A 23,839-nucleotide genomic window follows, 5' to 3' on the forward strand; every position below is an offset into this window, starting at 1 on the left:
TCTTGGACTTCAGTAAAGCCTTTGACACAGTTTCTCACAGCATTCTGCTTCAGAAACTGTCAGCCTCTGGCCTGGACAGGCGCACACTCTCCTGGGTGGAAAACTGGTTGGATGGCCGGGCCCAGAGAGTGGTGGTAAATGGCGTTAACTCCAGCTGGAGGCCAGTTACAAGTGGGATTCCCCAGGGCTCAGTGCTGGGTCCAGCCCTGTTCAATGTCTTTATCAATGACCTGGATGAAGGCATCGAGTGCACCCTTAGCAGGTTTGCAGACGACACTAAGATGGGTGGAAGCATGGATCTGCTGGAGGGTAGGGAGGCTCTGCAAAGGGATCTGAACAGGCTGGACTGCTGGGCAGAGTCCAATGGCATGAGGTTTAACAAGACCAAGTGCCGAGTCCTGCACTTGCGGCACAACAACCCTATGCAGTGCTACAGACTAGGAGAAGTCTGTCTAGAAAGCTGCCTGGAGGAGAAGGACCCGTGGGTGTTGGTTGACAGCGACTGAACATGAGCCAGCAGTGTGCCCAGGTGGCCAAGAAGGCCAATGGCATCTTGGCTTGTATCAGAAACAGCGTGACCAGCAGGTCCAGGGAGGTTATTCTCCCTCTGTACTCGGCACTGGTGAGACCGCTCCTCGAATACTGTGTTCAGTTCTGGGCCCCTCACCACAAGAAGGATGTTGAGGCCCTGGAGCGAGTCCAGAGAAGAGGAACGAAGCTGGTGAAGGGGCTGGAGAACAGGCCTTATGAGGAACGGCTGAGAGAGCTGGGGTTGTTTAGCCTGGACAAGAGGAGGCTGAGAGAGACCTCATTGCTCTCTATAACTACCTGAAAGGAGATTGTGGAGAGGAGGGTGCTGGCCTCTTCTCCCAAGTGCCAGGGGACAGGACAAGAGGAAATGGCCTCAAGCTCCACCAGGGGTGGTTCAGGCTGGACATTAGGAAAAAATTTTTCACAGAAAGGGTCATTGGGCACTGGAACAGGCTGCCAAGGGAGGTGGTTGAGTCACCTTCCCTGGAGGTGTTTAAGGCATGGGTGGATGAGGTGCTAAGGGGCATGGTTTAGTGTTTGATAGGAATGGTTGGACTTGGTGATCCGGTGGGTCTCTTCCAACCTGGTTATTCTATGATTCTACTGGCAGCAGTGCAATAACTGAAACTTTTCTGCTAGCAAATCCATGGCTCTTGAACCAACTGCTGGCAAGGAGCACCTAAGACACCTTGGACTACGCTAATTATTAAACACAGCAAACTAGGGAACAGCTTTGTTACATGGCATTCAAATAATTGTCTCCATTCACAGAGAAGTTTTCTTTCTGATCCCCTCTGAACCTTTGAAAGTGTTTAACAATGTAATACTACAGACACTTTTAAAAGTTGCTGGAACAGTGATGCAGTATGAGCTAAGCTAGACAAGGGATTTCGTATAGTGATCCTAGTAGGCAATGTCTGGATATGAAAAAAAAAAAAACATTAAAATACATTTCCATAAAACCTATTCCATAAAAAGGTGGTCCACAACTGCTGAAGAGGAAATACAAACTTTTTGCTTCAGTCAGTGGCCTATGCTCTGTTTCTTAGGGAGCACAAAGTACAATTTCCCTTTCGTGGCAAATCCTACACAATAAGCAGTTTGAAAAAAAAAATTCAGCTTTACCACATGCTTGCAGACACACTGAAAAGTCTTTAACTACTTGTAATTAAACCACTAATTTTTGTTGCTCAAACTGAGCCACAAGTTCAGAAAATCTGGCCTTCCAGTAACATCAGTACAGCCAGCTTGATGTGCACACACAGGCAAAAACATCAGATCCAGGTCAGCTGGCATTTAACATTCAGAAAGACATATCAGTACTTCCCTGAATATGGTTACGCAACTTGCATTTTATATTTTTAGTGACATGTACAAGTATATCCTAAGAGCACATGAAAAGATTCTTCTGAAACAGTATGAACATATCCGATCCCCAAAAGCCCTCTTGTTGTTCGTGGCAGAAGGCAACTACCCATTCACTAGGATGAGCAGGACTGATGTGAAAACCAGGGAGGAACAGAAAACATGCAGGACTTACATAATTCACAGAACTGGAATTAGTCAAACAGCCATTCTTCTTTAAAGTGATTAAGGGTCATTTCTCAAGAGGAGCAAGCTCACCCGAATTTGAAGAACAATTGCAGGACTACCATAAAGAAGTTTAAAGCTACCTTAGGAGCTCCAAGGGAAATGCCCAAGTAGTTACAGCCTTAGTTCTAAAAAAATAAGTCACCTACCTTATCTAGAACATCTGAAGAGACAAAAGAGACCATATGAGCCTGAATACAAGAGAATTCTGTCCAGCTAAAACCTAGCAGGGTCTGAAAGTTCCATGTAGGCTTGCTTGATCATGAAGACTACTCTAAATCCTTCAGCATATGCCACAATGAACAAGGTATTCATTTCAATATCTCAGTGTTGTCAAAAGAAATGTTCTGAAAATCCAGCGTGAGTCACCTCATTTCAGAATGGTTTAGGAAAGAAAGCAGAAAAATGTTTGGGTGAGGCCTAACAGTAATTAGGTATTACAAGCTGCTCTGCACAGGTACAAGTACTTATTTTTTTAATCTGAAAAAATTCCCCCAGCAGCCATCATGTAAGCGCTGAAAGCTCACAGCTGTAGATTTATCTCTCTTGTCAGAATCAAGCTTAATTCCGAAGGAGGAAGAGATTTCCAGACTGGTATAGAAAGGACTACGACCACTTTCAGGAAGCTTGTCACTTCATGCTTAAGTGTTTGATTCCAGAAAAAGATACTTCTATCAGTTACACTTCTTAACAGCTTTATACAGCAGAGTAAGAAACGTGACTGCATACGCCCACATATGCAGCAAACTACCATCCAGCTACTGCAGTGAACCATCAAAAAGATCACCTTGTTGCAACTTCTGTAAGTCTTTGCAGTAAGCTTCAGTACTCACAGGGCTTACCAGCGCAGTGACACCTTCACTGTTTAATTTACAATGTGACTGTACTGACTAGAGTACTGCAGGCATGTCCAGACTGCCACGACATTCTTACATGCTACATATTAAGGAACAATGCCAATTACTACCAAATCAGCAGAAGATAGGACTTGAAGCGATTTCACTCTAAGAAGAAATGCTGTCTACCAACTAAAAGTACACACAGAAAGGAAGACTTCTCTATCTAGAGAACAGTTTCATATTGCACCTTATATCAGACACCAAAAATCAGAGACAGTGACATTTACATCAACAGAACTGTATGCCTTCTGTTTTGTAATAAGTCCTCGAGTCCTTTAGTCATCCTTATATTCACTAAGCAGCCCCTTACAACTTAGTATAGGATAGTTTGATGAGGCTTGACTAATAGGTTGTGCCTTACAGTAAAGCGGTGACACTAGCAAACTTATTAGAAGTTTTAACAAACTCAAGCCAAAATAATATACTTCTGACCTCTGAAAGAAAGCAGCTCTTACAATTAGCTGCATTATATACACAAATAATTTTAGGATAGTCTAGGCAAAACAAAACGAGAAACAATCTTAAAGGTGTCTTTACCCGACATCATAGTGCTGAGAAACCTGCTTTATAGTACACAGCTCCCATTCTTGCTTATCAAAAACCTCTACACGTCTACATTTCTCACTTTACTTTATGCAGAGCATGTCAAAATAATAACCTTGCATGAAATCTGCCTTAATAAAACAGATACAGATCATAAGAGGAATTCTTGTGTGTTACGGTTCTACTTTGCTCTGATTGGAAAATCATTTATCAGCAAGAGACTTGAGGAAGCTTTCTCCTAACTGACCCCGTACAGTTATCCATTTTATATTTGTGACTGGAATACTTAAATTGTTCTCCTATTTTTTGCATTGCAGCTATTTACTATGCACTTACCAAAGAAACAATCCCTCATAGATGTTCTTAAACGTTAACATTAACTCATTCTCTGTATTCTTATGACCATGCACACACTTGTCACCCCAAAAAGCTGGGGAGGAGGGAGAAGAAGAAGCTACCCACAACAAATCTGCACACTGGGTAACACAAGTAGTAACAAAGAATATGTTTTCAACAACTTTGAGTTACAAAGAAACCATCCTCATGGCCCAAGCCCATGAAATCAAATTTGTTTCAAACTGAAGGAATATTCAGATGAAGTAACACCCACGTGTTTTAATTCTAATTCTGATTTTAGATAGTTACTATGAGAATAGGTGTTATTTTGGACCTGGTGAGCTGTTCTTATGGAAGACTAACAGTTTGAGTACTCATTCCAGAATTAAGCTCTATTGTTCTCAGAAATTAAATATGAACGTCTATAAAATTAATCTGCAAGGTCTTTTTCACTTGTATCTGTAACACTCACACTATGTACAAGAACAAATCTTTTACAGAATTAAAGCTGTGTATATTAGCATGTACGAAATTCATGTGCAATTGCATTTATTGGTAAGCATGCCTGTGAAGTTTAGGGAAGATGTTTTCAACTCACTTATTTCACTAGCAACCTGGTCCAGCTTTTCTTTTGACCTACTGATTAGAGCCACCTTCATGCCACGTCTTGCTAACTGCAAAAAAAAACAAAAACAAAAACAGAGGACATAGGGATAACCATAAATCACTTTCAGGTTAGTATCTCAGTCAAAGGAATTGCATAATTACTCAAACATCACAACAATATATGACTAACAAGTTCGAGAAAAAATACAATTTTAAATAGAGATTTGAAGCAGTAAACCTGGACAAATACTTCCATGCTTTTCTTACTCAATTCCCTTCACAATGAATTTATTATCTTCTCAATTATTCAATACAGGTGTGTAGACACACTCAGAAAACAGAAATCCAAGAGCAGATATTTCACAGGAACCTTCACAACACCTCTGCAAGTCAGAGCAAAGAAGTTATTATCCATAATTTGGCACCTAAAACTTCATTAGGATATACATGCTCACTTGAACAACCATGTTGCAAAATCACACCAGCACTCAATACTTGCCTCCTTTAGTCAGGCTCCACTCTTACTTTGTACTAATCACGGGTTAATCACTCATGCATCTCTTTTAGGGAAGTTGTGTAATTTAAGCTGTGGACAGAGCATATCCTGGTCAACAAACTGGACCTATCACTACAGGTTTGTAGCACGATCTAACAATACCATTTAGAAGTGTATGCAGAAAGACAGCTACCTATTTGTTTTCATTGCAGAGTAATTAAAAGTTTGTTATTATTATAGATCCCTGTTCCAATGAAAAGTAAAAACAATATATATACACAGTTGATAGTGACACTACCCTTCAGACACTTAACACCCCCATTAAGCTCTCATTGTTTCCATAAAACTCCTTCACTGCCCCCAGCAGTGTGTCCAGGTGGCCAAGAAGGCCAATGGCATCTTGGCTTGTATCAGAAACGGCGTGACCAGCAGGTCCAGGGAGGTTATCCTCCCTCTGTACTTGGCACTGGTGAGACCGCTCCTCGAATACTGTGTTCAGTTCTGGGCCCCTGACCACAAGAAGGATGTTGAGGCTCTGGAGCGACTCCAGAGAAGAGCAACAAAGCTGGTGAAGGGGCTGGAGAACAGGCCTTATGAGGAACGGCTGAGAGAACTGGGGTTGTTTAGCCTGGAGAAGAGGAGGCTGAGGGGAGACCTCATTGCTCTCTACAACTACCTGAAAGGACGTTGTAGAGAGGAGGGTGCTGGCCTGTTCTCCCAAGTGACAGGGGACAGGACAAGAGGGAATGGCCTCAAGCTCCGCCAGGGGAGGTTTAGGCTAGACGTTAGGAAAAAATTCTTTACAGAAAGGGTCATTGGGCACTGGAACAGGCTGCCCAGGGAGGTGGTTGAGTCACCTTCCCTGGAGGTGTTTAAGGCACGGGTGGATGAGGTGCTGAGGGATATGGTTTAGTGTTTGATGGGAACGGTTGGACTCGATGATCCGGTGGGTCTCTTCCAACCTGGTTATTCTGTGATTCTGTGAGAATGGGTCTTAAATAAAATAAAAAAAAAATTCCAAAACCACAGTATAGTGACAACCTAAAGTGACATAAGCTCATTTGCCTTTCTAGCAGAAGTATGCAAACAAGAAGACCTCTTTCAGAGAGAAGTATGACAAAGCTCTTCAGTGAACTCTGTACTTCACTCCCATGCATGATCTCTAGGCAGAAGAAACACTAAGCAGATGTGTAGAGTACACAACAGCATCACCACCCCTAGTTCACCACTAGTATACAGCTACATCTGAGATTAAGTTTTACTCCTGAATGGCAAAAGCAAACAGAAGACAGCAAGAGAGAGGTGACAAATAGCAACTCCTGACCATATCCTTTAAAAAAAAAAAAAACCAAAAAGGAAAAAAGTGTGCAGCTTTGGAATCAAAGACTGGGTGAGCATTACCCAGGACAGAGAAGAAAACTTATATTTACTATGGCACTACCTTTCACAAGAGGATGGTCTAGTGATGAAAAGGTTATTCTTTGCTTAACACTGATAAAGATAAGTATTGCCAGAGTTAGAAGTGTAAAATTTTTTTTTTCTTGGAAAAGAAGGTAAGTAACCAACAGAGCAGAGTATAACCAGAGAATCTACTAACTCTAGTGTTCTTCCCTCACTTACTGGTGACCATATCAAACTTCCAAAGAAGCAATTCGAAACACAGTTGCATTTCTTACAAACTCCTCCAAAGGGGAGGAATTAATCTGTGTGATTATAATCAGAGCCATCACTGCCCAAGCAGCTGTGTGCCAGTGACATTTATAGTAACCTGATGGGAATTTCTTGTAGAAAGTCGAGCCTCCACTGGCGGTCTTATGAAAGCATCTCTAGAGGCAACTGAACAATTGAGAAGCCTTTTCAGTCATTTCACCCTGCATTCATACTTGACTTCATCAAGTAGTCTTCATTCACATAAACTGTCAAAGGGTGGATATGTGTTTTATTCTAAATAAATAAATAATAATAATATTTTTTAAGAAAATAGAAATGTGTTTTATTCTGTAGCCCAGGAATTAATATTTGTACCCTCTAGGGTGCTTTTGAGGTGCTCTGCACCCACAGCAACACCAGAGAAACTGAAACAGTTGTTTTCCAGCAGGATATTATGTTTGTGATCAGCTTTCCTAATAGGAGCTTGCATACAGGTGTCTGCCAGCCGCACACATTTGTGTTTGAAGGCAGCCTTGTTCTTAAAGACACCCGCAGAACACAAAGCAAGTCATAGTTTCACTTATATGATAACCTAACATATAGATCCTGAAAGTAATCTTCCATGGTGTTCGGATGGCAAATCCCACACCAGAGGACTTCCTCCTGATGCAGGTATGCCCTGGGCACAAATGATCTCCTCCCACTTGGTTCTAGGCAGTTAAATTCAAGTGTTGTATCATTTGCTTCAGTGTCATGGATCTGGGATATTTGGCTTGTATGAGCTGTTAGCTCTCCACCAGAATCAGGCGCTGCTGGCATAAAGCTTAATTTCCCTTGCAGCCAGCTCCTCCTATCTTGACCCAGTAGGACAAGGTGCTCCTTTCTGCAAAGCAGGAAACTGGGGGCTAGGGGTGCAGGTAACAGAGTACATACAGATGGAAGGGAAATTCAAAGGGTAAAGACTACTTGTAAAGATGAATACTACTCTCCCTGTGAACTCTGCAGAACAAAAAATTCCAGAAGAGGGGAAGCTTTCACTGCTGATCATCTCACACAAAGTCATGATGGTGTTTCAGAGAACACAAAAATGAGTACAGACAGGCTCATTTTGGTACTGATGCTGGAAAGTTATTTTTGCTATAAATTGTTGGAGTCAGCACTATTTGTCATGATGTTCTCTGGGCTTAAAGGCTAAAATTGCCCCATACTAACAGGCACTTTCCATCTTAAGCAATACATTCCGGTACTATATTTGGAGCCCACATATCCATTAAGAGCAAAAGTGTAGTAAAAGAGATAGGGGTAAAACCCAGCTTCAGAGGCTTCAGAAACTATAGGGAATAACTGGAACATATGGCAGACAGCTAGAAATGCCATTTAGGCAGAGCCTGGAAACACCAAAATGAAATACCAAGGGCTGAGAAAGTTAAAACAATTGTAACAACTACAAAAGTTACCTTGACCTTCAGTTTTTATTTGTAAGGGCTGAAAATAGCATTCCTAAATGCAGGAAACTAAAAAAGGGACACAACTTTTGGCAAGTCACTTGAGGGAGCCATGGCAAGAGATCTCTTTCTCCATAGATATCTATGTTAAGACGAGGTGAGGCGATATGACCTGCTGCTTGACAGAGTTGAGACAGCATGACATCTTGCCAAGGATCAAGATACACATCCAAGTGATAAGAATTCTTACCTCTTCTGCATAGGCTTTTCCAATCCCATCAGTAGCTCCTGTGACCACTGTAAAAGAAAGAGAAACACATTAGTTGCTGCAGAGAAATAACTTCAATGAGTGTTAATTAATAGGCCTTGAAAGTATTTATTCCAGCCAAAAGACATGTCCAAGTGTAAAAAAGGAGAGGAAGAAAAGAAGTTACGAGCCTAACAGTTATTTTAAGCATCATGTTCAGCATCCGTTCTCATGCCAGTCCTCTGGCCCACATCACTTCTTCAGAAGCTTTGCAGACTAAGAGAGATTTCTAACTCACTTAAATAAAAATACCTCAGTTATGACAAGTAAAACAGCTCTCAAGTTACTTTTTCTTTTACAGTATACTGAAAGCTATCTTAAAGCCTGTGAGCATCCAATAAAACAAACATTTTGGGACAAGTCTCTGTGAGTGACTCTCCAACAGACTTCAGATCCCTGTGACCATTATGCTTACCAGAAGCAGGTATGAGTGATGCAGCCATCAGCTGGGCTTCCAGAGCTTAAAATTCTTCACCTGTGGGTGACTGGTATACGTGTCAAACTTAAAGCCTTTCTAGGAGTCTTTTCCACATATAGAGAACCTCCAAGAGACTCAACATGCTATTTCTCTGACAGATCATTCCAGGGCTCTCACCACACCAGTAGATGATCATCTCAGTTTCCTCACTAAATAGCATTTCTCCACCCAGAATCTGCTTCTCCAACTATGTCTTAAGCAAGCAGATTAAGCACCACTTTCTTTCAGCTCTTCCTTCTCATCAAACCCAATGCCTACACCTCAATATCCTTACTGATTTAGCTCTCCACTCATTTATCTGTCTCTGCTCTCACTCTCCAAGTGGCTACAGAATATACCAGATTTTTCTCTTTGGCCTCATGTCAGATCAGAACACCTCAGTTTGTACTTCCACTGCTTATCCCTGAATGTAGGCACGCCCAAATAATTTGGCTTGTTTAATGTTTCAGAAAACCAAACTGAGAGTGCTGGTTCAACTCTCAGGTCAACCTCTACCTGAGTGAAACTCACAGTAGATGGAGATGTTGTCCAGCAGTGGGATTCAACAATAACTTCCCTTCAGGGCATCAGGAGGAGATGTGTTTGCAGATGACTTGATTAGTCACTGCTTGCAGACCACCCGTAACAGTTGGCATGCAAACGGCAGCCAGAATATTTCTGTTCGAGTAATAACTGCTAGAAAATGCTGTAACCATTTCAGTTTCTGTGCCTGCTACCTGTAAATAAGTGGATGTAATAACAAGTCATGAAGCCACCAGCAAAGGTCCTATTTGAGCTTAAATGGCCAGCCAATAGTGCAATAACAGGCTAAGAAAGAAAGATACAGTCATGCACCTGACTTAAGTTCGATGAAGGTATACACACATTTATCTCTTCCCCTGCTTTCAAGGTTTATTTGCAAGAGGCACAGCTTCAGTGTGATACGGATATGCAGGACAGTACCATCAGCACACTAACACAAACTGCACACACAGGATGCTCCCGCTAGTAAGCAGAGTTCTAGATGCTGCGCTGTCAGAGAATTTTACTGGGAAAACCAAGCATCTTTGTCACACTGTTTTGCCATTTCCTTTACAGCCACAATTAGAGAAGTTTGAATAACAGTTCACAGAAACAAATCCACATATAGAAAGGTCAAGCAGGGTCCAAGTGATGAAAAAGAGGAGACCTTGGGGAAGAAATCAAGAATACATTCCCATGAGTACACTTGCCTGCAATCAAGTTTGTACCAATGCATTCAGCCAGACAGCATTACAGTCCTGCAGGATGGTGCTATCCCTTCAGTTCAAAGACTAAGAAGCTTCAGTTTCAGACTTGCTGATCTTGGGTTTCACATCGTGCATTATGACAGAATTCATTATTGCTTCACCAAACAATGAAACAAACAAGAGCAAAGCAAAAACCTGTACCAGTACCACTCCTTGTTAGGCTCACCACAGTAGCTGGACATGTTCTAAGTTGACCCTATCTGGAAAACATTCAACTTTGGTGACTCGCCGAAAGACATTGTTCCTTTCATCAGATTTAGTGAGGTACCTAAAGAACAGCCATTCCCTATAACACTTACAGATCATTTCTCTTCCTTTCAACCCAAAATTCATGGACTTAATGGTTTTATTCCCAGATAACAAGCTCAGCATTTCAAAATACTGTTTTCTGACTCTGTGAGTAGTTCAGCTTCTAACAACTACAGCCAAGAGTGCATGCTCCATAAGGCAGGGACTCTGTAGCACTTTAAAGGCTTAGTATAGCACAAGTACAATTTCAGTCAAGGGTATTTACTTCATTTATTGAATCCACCGCTTAGGTAAATTGTAACAGAAGCGGCTGGAACATGAGGCTTAAGAAGCTGAAGATCGGGGACTTCAACTGAAGTACAAGAAACAGGATAGTTACTCCCTTTTCAGGCCTACTTCAAATTAAAATAACCCATAGTCCAGATGTTAAAGTATGCTCCAGAACAGAACCTGAGAAATTTAAACAAATCTGATATAAGGAAGTGATGAAAAACATCACAAAATTGCACCAAGAAAAAAGTTCTTGAACCATCACCCACATAAATAAGCATCCAGCTGATACAACAGTTTTGCCTCTGCTGCATATGAATGCATAGCCATCAGAATAAAGAATGCAGCTAGTTTTTCTTAACAAGAAAGGAGATACTATTCACACAAGAAAGCACTAATACCATCATTTTATTAGTGGCTCCACTTTGAGTAAGGTAAGTGTCTCCTGCTCCATGTTTCACACAGCGCAAGGACTGCTTTCCCCACTATAACCTCAAAACCATCGTTTTCACACTTCTCTTCCCAAGGCCCTTCAATAGAAGCCACCTGGCTCCGCCCTCATCTAGTTTGCGCAAATGGATTTCCCATCAGTGGCTGCACCAGTCCAGAGGCTGTCAAAATCAGCACCAGAAGACTGCAATAGGAAACATGCAATACAGGAAACATGTAATACATGTACTACAGATCTGTCTTGCTGCTGACCAGTAGCACTCAGTTCAGCAGGGAGCTGTGGTTTATGCCCTTCTATGGGTTCCTAGTGTGCAGTTTTGGTGGGTCAGGAAAGCTGCCCATACAGATAGATGCCTGCCAGAGCAGAGAGCAATACTTAGACCTTATGTCGTAAAAGCAAGGAAAAGAGGTGGAGTAAAAGCAACCAATTGGATAAATGTCACAAAAGTCAAGATTCAACCACCCCATCTTCCTCCACATTTTGGATTACCTGAAGTATATACGCTATGGGTAAGGGGAGAATGATAGAAAAAGAGGCTTTGGTAAAACTTGTGCATTAGCAAGGCACTTACACTTTTCATACTGATTAGGTTCATCTCTAGTTTCCACTCCAGAGCCAAGTGTTGCAGTTTTAACCACTCCAAAGCTGTGCCAATTTAACTAAGTTTTCACTATCAACTTGATGTGCTGAAGCTAGTTTAACTCCAAGTGTGGATTAAGCCTTTAAATTCTGTTTCTTCTACAGACTGCTTTCTAACAAAAATTACAAACTGACTGCAGTTGGCAGAGCATAAAGAACGCAAAGCAAGTAGGGTAGGAATAAGTTATTGTCTCTGCAAGAAGTAATTGTGATTATACACATTTACTCAGTAGTCAGACTAACTGTAGTAGCTTCCCATTTCAGCCATCTGTTGTCTCCAGAACAGAAGAGAGAAGAGCACCCAGGCAGCTCATATGTGAGTCTACTGAATAAAAGTTTGTCTGAATGGAAGATAGTATTGAAGCATTGACTGATTTTAGGCATAGAAGTCAAAATCCTTCTTCCCCCGACTTTTGGGGCTGTAGAGGCAAAGAAGAAAAACACAGAGAGGTATCCAGTAACACGACATACTCTGAAGACAGCTCACTCTTAACAAATTAATATATGCAGTCACATTGAGCTGCTGATAGAAGTTACCAGTAGTCAGAGTTCAGCAGTTCAGGACACAAGGTATTTCACAGAATAATGAGACTGCATCCAGAACAGATTCCCATCTACAGACATGTTTGGGGTTGTTTTTGAAACTAGGAAATGTGTAAGTACAGAGCTAACACATGCAAGACTACATCTTTTCTCAATTCTGAGTAACCTGCCCAAAGACTCCTGTTCTGAGTCTAAGTCCACATAGCCTGGCCCTGTTAAGTCCAGCACACTGAAAGGAGCACCTCCTGCTCTTCTATGTAACACCACTTCCTCGATGGGGTAAGACTGGCATAACTATTATTATAAGGGATTGTATCCATGTGTTTTATCCTCTCATCTCAGTTTTCATTTCAGTTGTGCAAGAACAGTCCTATTTGAATTGATCCTATACTGTTCAAAATGTTAGACTACAAGTGGGAAAGAAAGCTGGTAGAACACTTAAAATCACCATTTATGCTAGATACCTGTGTACATCAGATAGGTTATAAGTGACTTGGAACCCATCAGTGTTTTGGATGCAGCCTTAAAAAAACTCTAAGTATGAAAAGAGAAACTTCCAACATAGAATTAAGGGCTTCAAACAAAGAAAGCAGTATGGGGCATCGTCTGCTCACATCGCTGGAGGAGGTTATGCCGTATGTAGGCTACAGATCTTACAACTACCATTGCATATGTACAAGTTATCTGCACAAAACTCAGATCAACAGTTAAATATTTAATTACACAATTATCCTTAAAGCATCATGCAATCATTTCCATAAATCACTAAAATCTCCACCTTAGAACAGTATAGTGTCTTTGCCCTGAAGACTGCACCAGAATTTTGCTTCCTACATGGTGTGGGGAAGGAAGAAAAATAGAGAAAAAAACCCCACTATTTCAACTCCTGCTCTAAGTTTACCTATACATCTATGACCTCTTAACAACGACCTCTTCAATTTAAGATACAAGTGCACAGGAATCCACCATAGCTTCTACTACTGGACTAGTTACTCATACATGCAGCTCACTAATTCTCTAAGTATTCATACCACCTAGACACTTTGCCTCCTATGTTTCACACTGTTGCACAGCTTTTGTCACATACATCTGATATATGGTGCAGTTCATACGGATTGATATCATTTCCTGTCCAGTACCAAACATAAGGCAACCCTTGACAAACAGGGCAAAGTTAAATGAACTCAGTAGTCAGTGAGATGTGTGGACTTTCACTAAAAGGGAAAAGCTTTCCTGTTATTACAAAAGCCATATGAAGCACATTGTGTAACCAGACAGAGACTTTAGTCTAGAAGATTAAGATGTCCAGTGGTACATGACTTTAGGGGCTAAAAATGCGGACACTTCTCCAGAAGGTTTACAGGGGAGTAAATATGCAAATGCTTCTGGTAGTACCTGCATCCTTCAGAAAACCCACAGCCCATGGCTAAATGCGCAAGGGATGAGGTACCACCAGCAGCGCAGGGAGCTCATATGTTCTTTCTGTTTATAAGAAGTAACAGCCACTGCCTTCCCAAATAAGGGGTCACCTAGAAAACACCCACCACCTCCTGCTCTTAAAAAGGGGGGCTACCGTTCTACAGCCAGGCAAAAGCAGCACACAGCAGACCCCATGGCAGTTTATTTTGTGAATGAACTGAATATTCAAGTCCCTGAAAGAACATTTTTATCTGCTTCTTATGCAGCCAGAACATCTTAAAACAAAAGCAAAGAATGGTGCAGTAAAGCATGAGGCAGGCATGTAGAAATCATCTCATCTCATGACAGGAGCAAGGACCAGAGTTGACGCAGGGAGAAGGAGTAACAGCAAGCCTAGAAAATTCTACCACAGTCCTGCAGAGCAATCAAATTGAAATAAGATTATAGATTTGCGACTCCTCAATTCAAGGTTAGACTACAGTGAAGACAAAGCTCAAAGACATCAAGACTGCCTTCAGGTACAAACACACATCTGCCATTGAAAAATAAGCTTTTGAGATGCCTAATGGAGATACAGCATGGAACAGTTTTATCCATGTTGCTGCTAGCAAACAGCATCAGGCATACTCCTTGCACTACTTTGACTACCTGCACAACGAAGCTAACAACTATTATGCATGTTCTCTACTAGCCTTTTCTAACTACAAACCCATTTTAAGTTCTGTCATTTTCCTGTTTTCATAATGAAAAGTATGAGCTTTTAGGCAATCTTTCAAAGTACTGCAGATGCACCCATGCACATCATTACCTACAAAGGAGAACTCAAGCCAGTAACAATGTTATTCCTTCTAGAAAGATGTGGATCCAGCAATTTGGGAATACCTACACCCTTCCTGCCAAAAAAAAAAAAAAAATTAAGCTAACGAGCAGATCTCAAGGAGGGCAGCTCAAGTATGTTTCTGATCCCCTGAGAGGTTGCCAAATTTGTTGTCAAAATGGCCACTGCAGGCCGAGCCTTTCAGCTACATCCTCCATTCACACAAGAGAGCCACCAATGTTCCACAAGACAGAATCCAGATATGAGTGAGGGTCTGTCACAGCACAGCACTCAGCTGTAGCAGACATCAACAGAAAGAACTAGGAACCTAGTGCATTTTGTTAAAGCAATACAGTCAAGAGAAACTTCACAGCACAGCTAACCTTAGCATAGGTTTAAAGTACAACAAATAAATAACCGAAGACTCGAGATTCTTCTGCTATGAAGCACAGAGGCTATGTTAAGGATATGACAGCTCCTGAGGAAAACAAAAGCTGGCAAGGGGAGAAAAGACAATCCCTGTATGGCACCAAGTAGTGCTTCATTTATTACAGATTTATATAAATCACTGACATTTGACCAATACCAGGCTTATAGATCATCTCCAGCCAACAAAAAAGTACTTTAGTCTGTGCTAGTTAAAAATATTCTACTTTTTGTCCTCAGCTTGCTAGGAACAGCTATTTTTAGTAGGAGTCCAATCAACCTTATCAAAATCAAGCATCAAAAATAGACTGGAGAACCACTGGAAGCAAACACTATTTTTAGCTGCTCTGTCTATCCCTGCCATTGCCCACACATTCTGACTGCACAGACCATGCACGAGTGCTTAGTTATTCTAGGCAGATCCTCGTCGTGACCCTTTTTTTCCCTTAACACCTGAATGCAGAAAACACTCGATTGATTAAAGATTAATACAGCCGCAAACCATGACAGCTGCCTTTCGTCTGAGTGCTTTTGGGGAGGGGGAGAATATGGGATGACAGAGAGCTTACATCAGTATTCCTCTTGGGGATCTATTACATGGAAAGAAAATTGCTATTTCAATTCCCTTTTGTTGCTAAAAATAGCAGCCCAAATTGATTCAAGCTAACAGGGCACCGGCTTAGCAATGCCAAATTTAGAAACCACTGAAGTCCCAAGGATTGAACGCTAACGCAGTCTAACACATGCCAGCTCATATTTAACAAAGAACAAAGAAGATAAGTATGCAGGCTGCAAGTTAATAAGACAGCAGTAACTGCCTGCATTTTTATTAAATAAAAACAGAAAACTCTACACAAAAATAAGACAAACTTCACTTCTATTATCAAATTAACTTGCTGACAAATGAAGCCTCATCAGGAAGATCATCTGTACCCACGCTGAAATCCTAGAAATTCTGCATATTTTTTTTCATATAAGGGGTTTTTTTCTGCACAAAGGAGCTAACACCTAATGGTCAGGCTTTGAAAAGACAGGCTACGTAAAAAGGTTCAGTTTCCAGAACCAAACACTTATTTGGTAACAGCTTGTGTCTAGGAGCTAGGATTGTGGGTAGGAAAATATCTATAAATATCACAGCACTGACGAGTTCCCATTTCACCCAGAACTACAGCAAGAAAGGGTTTCGGGCAGTGCATTCAAGGTTTCTTCAGATATGAGAGCTACAGGCAGCCTAGAAATCCCAACAAGAAAACCATATGGAAGACTTCATGAAAGTCACAGGCAACACTTACGCAGTATCAGTTCCACCCGCCTGTATGTGAGCTCTCCTAGTTCCAGAATGCCCTTCTTTAACCCACTCACGCTCAAATCTCTGCACTGAGGTCCTTTTCTCCCATTAGTCAAGGGCTGCTGCATTATGGAAAGCCTGGGAGGAGAGGGGGAAATTTGTCATCCTCTCTCCTGCATTTAGAAGCCCCCATACCATCCTGTTAGAAAATTAAACTTTGCTGCTTTCAAGGCTTTTGATACAGAAAGTGTCAGGTGACCCCAAGAGTGCCCTGAACTTAACTTCTGCAATAACAAGTTGTTCAGATGATCTGATCAAGTCTGTTTAAGTTTAGTTAGCATAAAGAAAAAGTACAGCGGCCCTGTGGCCAGTAAGACACCACCAAAAATCTTATTGCATAGTATCAATATTCAGCAAAAACAAGCTCTCATTTGCTAGTCTTTGTGAAATACATGACAGATGCTGTCTGTCACAGTAAGCATGATCAGGTCAAGAGAGCACACACGCAGAGGTCATTCAAATTATCCTGCTTCTAGGAGAGGGTGAGTACAAAATAAATATGAGGGTGAGGAAAATTTTGAAGATCAGATAGAAACACAGAATGGTTTGAGTTGGAAGATCATCCAGCTCCAATTCCCCTGCCTTGGCAGGGACACCTCCCACTGGATCAGGCTGCCGAAGGCCCCATCCAACCTGGCCTTGAACACTTCTAGGGATGGGGCAGCCACAACTTCTCTGGGCAACCTATTTCAGTGCCTCACCACCCTCATTGTGAAGAATTTCCTCCTTATGTCTAGTCTAAATCTGCCCCTCTCCAATTTAAAGCCATTCCCCCTAGTCCTGTCACTACAAGCCTTTATAAAAAGTTCCTACCCAGCTTTCTTGTAGCCCCCTTCGGGTACTTCAGGTACTAGCTTGGGACTATCATCTGAAGGCTTCTAGTGTGTTTGCCACTGGAAACACACATAGATAAGTTGCCTTTCTGAGAAGGAACCATACAGCCACTAGAAGGGCCTCTGGGTTTGGAGCCTGCAAAGCTGAAAGACATCTCTATATAAGAAGTCACTAGAAGAAACTGCACATTTTTTTCCCTCTTTCATTATATATTGGTAACAGACAGAAAAATAAATTCAAGTCAGCATAAAACCAACACCTGTGAACAGAAGAGGATAGCAAATGATCTTTGCAAGCTATGGGCATGTTCCTTTCAATCCAAACCTATGCAAAGTGTCAGAATAATCAGAAGCATAGGGAAAAAAAAAAAAAAGAAAAAAGAAAAAGAAGAGGGGAAGATTGGGATAAGCAAACTGTGTCAAATTGTTTTAAAAGTGTGATCAGTTTAGATAAGAATAATCTTCCAGGCCTAGAAGGCAAAAGAAAATAATTTTCTACGACCATAAGAAACTATGAGTGTGAAGGTGACTGGGACAAAACATAAGAATCTTAGAATATCACCAGGACCTACTTGACGCTGGGGAGGCACCTACAACCATTCAGACCTGAAAACGGAACTTTATCAGGTTAAAACAAATTACTAGTCACGCTCCTCAGGGACTGATCTCAGCACAAAACCTGTTCAGCATTGTTACTAGTGATGATTATGCAAAGACGGAATGCTTCATGAACTTCAGACAACCTAGCTGTTGAAAAGGATCGTTGCATCACACCACAAAGAATTAGACAGTTTTACAGACCAGAGTAATAAAAACATAATATTGCTGGATATTACACGGTGATACCAAATGTCAAGACATGCATTTGAAACCAACTTTGCTTGAAGTTGAGGTGACCATTGTAAGGAATGGACGAAAGGTACCTGGGGAGCAGTGGCTAAACATAAAATGGACTATAAACTGCCATTCTGATGCAGCAATAAAGACAAGCTTATAATCTCTTTGCATCCACTGAGGTGCTTCACGTAGTAATAGAAATTAATACTACATTAAGTAATTAAAATGGGAACAGCTACAAAAAAAAGGGGCTGCTACGATGATAAGGTGTTACCTGTTTTGGGATACAAGTTTAAAAGGGTTTTGTTTGTTCCTCATAACCTCATGTTGTGCAACCACTAGAAAAGGAAAAGCTTGAGACCTGCTGGAGGAGCTTCGAGATGCAAGACAAGACAGATGTTAATTCTGGAACCAGAACTACAAACTTGCAAGAATCTGTTCATTACTATCCATTTAATGCATCAGAAGCAAAGTGAGAAATACAATAAGCCTGACTGCAATTTCTTGATTTGGTTTTGATACATTCTATTAATTACATGCTTCTTAGGCTTCCTCAGGTTGTCAGAGGGCTTCAGAGAAATTCTCCTTTTTCCCCTCCCCTTCTTAACACAATTTGACTTCCTGAGTGTCTCTGCTCATCTCTTCATGAGAGGGAGGCTAGTTGCAGCTAGAGATGAGACACCAATTATATGATAGGCAAATGCACAGTGGTCCTAACAGAACAGAGACTCCAGTTTCATGAAGAGGAACCAGGAAGGTATTCTTTCTGGAATCCCCAACTGAGTTGATAACAACTCCAATCATCTTACTCAAGCACTTCCATATTCAAAGCGAGGACACCAATCTCCAATACCATTTGAGGCATGAAAAGAAGCAATAGCACCTTGTGACAGGTTTTTAAGATCAGATTATGGACAAGAAATTCCACCATTTTTTGCAATACATGTCAAGAGAACCCAGGATTCAGTGCTAACCACAACCTCTACTCCTTTGCATCATTGGTTGACCTTTCACAGTTTCATGACTAGGACATGAACTAATTAGAATTATACAAAACAAAGTCTTGAAGAAATCTTTAAATGAAGGTTTGGGTACATTTCAAGCAAAACTCATCATTCAGAACAGGCATGGCACATCCCAACACATCAGGTCATTAGAAAAAAAAATCCACATAACTTAATTAAAACACTCTGCCATCATTCCCCTGTTTCCCATTTGCACGTATCTAGCTACCTATATTGGAAGAGAGGGGGAAAAAATGTAGACAAGCTCCCTCATAGTCTAACATTTTTATCATAAGATTAGATCTTCAAACTAAGAACACAGATCCAGCTAACACAAGACAGTCTCTGGTAGCAATCAGTAATAGATACTGGGAGGACAACTTAAGAAGCTAAGCACATTGTGATACCTCTTCAAGAAACTCTTCCTGTCTCCAGCTTGCAGGTCCACAATTTGGCAAATTACAGCTGGTAATTTTGGACAAACTCACAGGAGAAAAAGCTACCAAGATCTTTCACAGTATTTTTTTTTAAACCATGTAAACCTTTAGCATCTGATACAGATTGTAGCAGAAAGCTACACAGCTGAACTACATCTTGCATCTTGAACTACAACTTGACATCTTGCACAGGACAATATCCTCTCCTCCTGTTCTTTTTTTAAACAGATCTTCTAGTTTGGGAGTCGGTGCTTTCTCCACCCTCTCCTGATCGTGGTAAGCAATGACTCAGATCATGCTGCTTAAATTTCTCTGTCCTTTAAATTGAAGTTGTGGATTTTCAAGTTATTTTATATATTTATTAAATACGTAAGTCTAATGGATATAATAAAATTTGTAAGATTAGACATTCGGCAAACTTTGATGAAAGCTTCTATCAGAATCTCTTTAGACTACAGGTTTTCAGATAGCAAAAGAATTAGAAAATTAAGTACATTTAAAATACTAAAAACATCTAAATACACTCCATCTATTAGAAAAATCACGCTCCTTCCCTTTGTCCAGAATTAAAATCTTCGGTTTGAATGCAAGTTACAGCATAGAATTTCAGTGCATCAACAATATACCAAAAACAGGCAGTCTGGGAAGCACAGAAAAACTAAGAAAACTGACACTGTGGAAACTGATTTTTCTTCTTAACTTAGAGCTCTGATGAACCCCCAGCCGCACAACTGCTCAGACATTTCTTCACCATCCTCATCAGCACCCTGCTTTGTGCTAAAGATAATAAACATTTGTAGCATCAAAGTCTGCAACAAGGATCACTGTGTACAAGATAAAACATTCGCTGGGAAAGACAGGTAGATAAGTCTCTGAGAAGAGAATGAGCTTATAGATACACTCGTGGGTATACTTTCACATAATACAGCCCGATAGCTTTCAGCTCGTGTGCCCATCCAGACCCAAGTCAACTCCCACAGAAACCCTAGTTGCCTCCAACTTCAGGCCTTCAGCCTCCTGGAGAGGCGAGGCATGCCTTGAACTCACAATTCACCCAGCACTACATCCAAGCAACAAACCAACTTGCAGCACAGCCCCTAAGAAGGAAAGCTGATAGCAAACATAATCCCAGTGGGAACCAACCTGGGTTCACTCTACATGCTGACAAGTTGCTACAAATACTCAAACAAGGAATAGTCTGGCTGTGTTGGAACCATGTATCTGCACCACGCTCCTTGGACCTTTTATTGGCCAGAACAGGGTTTACTAGCTAATGTAGGTCTGCACGGATGAACCTGGACACCATTGCACCTTCCCACTGAAGGCACACATGAGCAGCCTTGCATGTGGACAAGCCTTTTCACTCTGGCTCAGACCAGCCCCACCAGGCCTGTGTTCACTTCACGCAGTCACCAGCACAACATCTGAGTTATCTACTTTCTCCTGTAACATTTAATCAACCTGGGGACCATTATCCTTCACAACAGTTAGCCATTTTAGGTCCAGTCACCAATCCTTAACCTCTTATTTACAAATTGGTTTCAAAATTATCATAGTCAAAAAAGATAAAAAACCCCTGAAAATACCCAAGTTAATTTCTTCTAGGCCCCTCACTACAAGAGAGATGTTGAGGCTCTGGAGTGCGTCCAGAGAAGAGCAACAAAGCTGGTGAAGGGGCTGGAGAACAAGTCTTAAAAGGAGCAGCTGGGGGAGCTGAGGTTGTTAAACCTTGAGAAGACGAGGCTGAGGGGAGACCTCATTGCTCTCTACAACTACCTGAAAGGACACTGTAGAGAGGAGGGTGCTGGCCTCCTCTCCCAAGTGCCAGGGGACAGGACGAGAGGGAATGGCCTCAAGCTCCACCAGAGAAGGTTCAGACTGGACATCAAGAAGAAATTTTTCACAGAAAGGGTCATTGGGCACTGGCACAGGCTGCCCAGGGAGGTGGTTGAGTCACCATCCCTGGAGGTATTTAAAAGACAGACATGTAGACGAGGAGCTCCTAAAACTTATGGTGGTTACTAGTAAAGTCACATCATATGCTCAGTATTCCCATACAAAAAAGCTGCATGATTGTACCCGAGAACCCTCTTTAGCAAGGTCTCTATCTACAGCACCTCTCCAAATGAAATCAAAATTCAATCAATTTTCCCACCCTAAAGAATGCTTAACGTGTATATACAGTTTAAGCATAATAAATCTGCACGTCTAACCCAGAAGTATTGTTAAACAACTATCCTAATCATTTTATTGCTGTTACACTTGTGAATACTCACCATTACTGATCATAACACTTAAGTCTGGCCCTGCCCCAATGAGCCATCTCAGCCACTAGTGCTCCCAAGACTTCAGAAGTTTTTAGAAGCATAAATAAATCAAAACTGATCAGGACAGAGGTAACGCCGTCTTTCAACTACTGACAGACCATTTGCACCATTTTCACTTGTTTCTCTCTGTCCTCTTTTAGCATTTGAGATGCTACATCTCCTACAGAATCACAGTCATAGAATCATAGAATAGTTAGGGTTGGAAGGGACCTTAAAGATCATCTAGTTTCACCGGCCCTGCCATGGGCAGGGACACCTCCCACTAGATCAGGCTGCTCAAGACCCCAACCAACCTGGCCTTGAACACCTCCAGGGATGGGGCATCCACAGCTTCCCTTGGCAACCTGTTCCAGTGTCTCAGCACTGTCATGGTGAAGAAATTCTTCCTTATAACAAGCCCCCCTCCAGTTTATACCCGTTCCACCTCGTCCTATCACCAAAAGCCTTTATGAATAGTCCCTCTCCAGCTTTCTTGTAGGTCCCTTTCAGATACTGGAAGGTCGCTATAAGATCTCCTCAGAGCCTTCTCTTCTCCAGGCTGAACAAGCCCAACTCTTTCAGCCTGTCCTCACATGGAAGGTGCTCCAGACAGCTCCAGCTCATCATCCAGGCAAAACTTCAGTACAAAGCTAGACCACAGCTAGATCGTTATGCAACCCATTGTCCTCCTAGGCAGATCCCCTTTGGGCATGAACAAACACTGCTGCAGCAGTGAGCTGCTCTTTCTTGTCACCTCTCACAAGCAACAACTCTTCGCCAATACAAGCAAAAGCAGCTAAGAGTCACTCAAAAGCAAGCTCCTATCACTGCCACAGCAAGATCCCCATGTTTGGGTTCAGGGGCAAAGGAAGGGGCTAGCAGCAGTACCAAATGTTCTAGTGACAATAGTCCATGACGAGTTCCCTGCCAATCTAGATGGCTCTCCAAGGGGTCCAGGAGTAACTCTTTATGAAAGCCTCAGGCTCTCCACACACATACAGGGCAGCCGCTGATTCACGCTTCGTGATTCATGCTCAGTGAGTTACTGCTTCACATTGCGTGGGCTTGGAGCCCCTGCTGCCGTGCACGAGCTACTTCTCAGTACCTCAGACCAGAAGAGATCTCCCCACTTCTATTTTTAGAAGTTGGCTGACCTATATAAATTTATTGCAAAGACATCTTCAATACCTTCTCTGGTAAATAATTTTATACCTGCATGTACCCCAAATCCATACATTAAACTACTTCTCAGCAGCACTGCCACATCAGGGTATTTTGAGGGTGAGCAGAGAAAGGGCAGCTGAGGCAATCAGTCCAGCAGCAAACCTCTTTGGCCCCTTCCCACGCCTTCAGTTCTATGCAACAAAACCATTCACCCACTGCAGACAATAAGCAAAGCTGCGTTGAGCAGCCAGGTACAGAAGATGAATGAACTGTGTGACGCTAAAGATCTGTGAACTGAAAAAATACAATGCATGAATTAAAATCCACACCCTCATTCCTCCTCTCCCCAAAAAAGAAATGTATACAGCAGGACACAAAAGGAGAAGAGGGGGAGAGAGGTGGAAAAAACGTGGTCTGACACATTTATAAAAACTGATGGCCTGTCACCCAGACGCTGATGAATATTTTTTACAAGATAAAAATGGCAACCTAGAGTCTAAAAATAAAATGCTGTGCTGCAGACCTGTCTGGTTCAGCAACACCACTGGAATACAAACACACTCCCTTGCTGGTACATCTTGACTAAGATTTTCAGAATAAGAGAAGGAGGGGTGGGGGGAAACCACTGTAGAACATATTATTTTTGAGGGAAGACATTTGAGTTCGGTGGGTTTTTTTAAAATAAGAATTCAGATTAGTGTTATACTTTGCTGGCATTGTATAACTGCAACTTAAAAAAAAAAAAAAAGAACTCCTAAATTTAAATGACTGATGAGAACAGCAAACTACCTCATGCTGCACAAAGCAATTTTTTTTCTTCCCTTTCCCAGACAATTACAGACATATCAGTGTCTTTAAATTGTAATTTCAGTAAGCTTTAAAACGTATTTTTAGAACCATGCAGCAGACAGAACTGTGGACACTGCTATTTTCAAACTCACCCCACC

The 23,839-nt window shown here is 41.6% G+C and overlaps 1 protein-coding gene across 1 annotated transcript in view; it reads right to left on the bottom strand.

The window, feature by feature from the left end:
• HSD17B12 (hydroxysteroid 17-beta dehydrogenase 12) overlaps positions 1-23,839 on the bottom strand; it is an 88,356-nt gene that overhangs the window by 46,911 nt on the left and 17,606 nt on the right. The window contains exons 2-3 of the mRNA XM_069857915.1: positions 8,347-8,393; positions 4,498-4,573 (exon numbers count right to left, since the gene is read on the bottom strand). Of these exons, the coding sequence (XP_069714016.1) occupies positions 4,498-4,573; positions 8,347-8,393 (123 nt within the window). The remainder of the gene's footprint in view (positions 1-4,497; positions 4,574-8,346; positions 8,394-23,839) is intronic.

Source organism: Phaenicophaeus curvirostris, chromosome 5 (assembly GCF_032191515.1).
Source record: "Phaenicophaeus curvirostris isolate KB17595 chromosome 5, BPBGC_Pcur_1.0, whole genome shotgun sequence".
Taxonomy (NCBI): domain Eukaryota; kingdom Metazoa; phylum Chordata; class Aves; order Cuculiformes; family Cuculidae; genus Phaenicophaeus; species Phaenicophaeus curvirostris.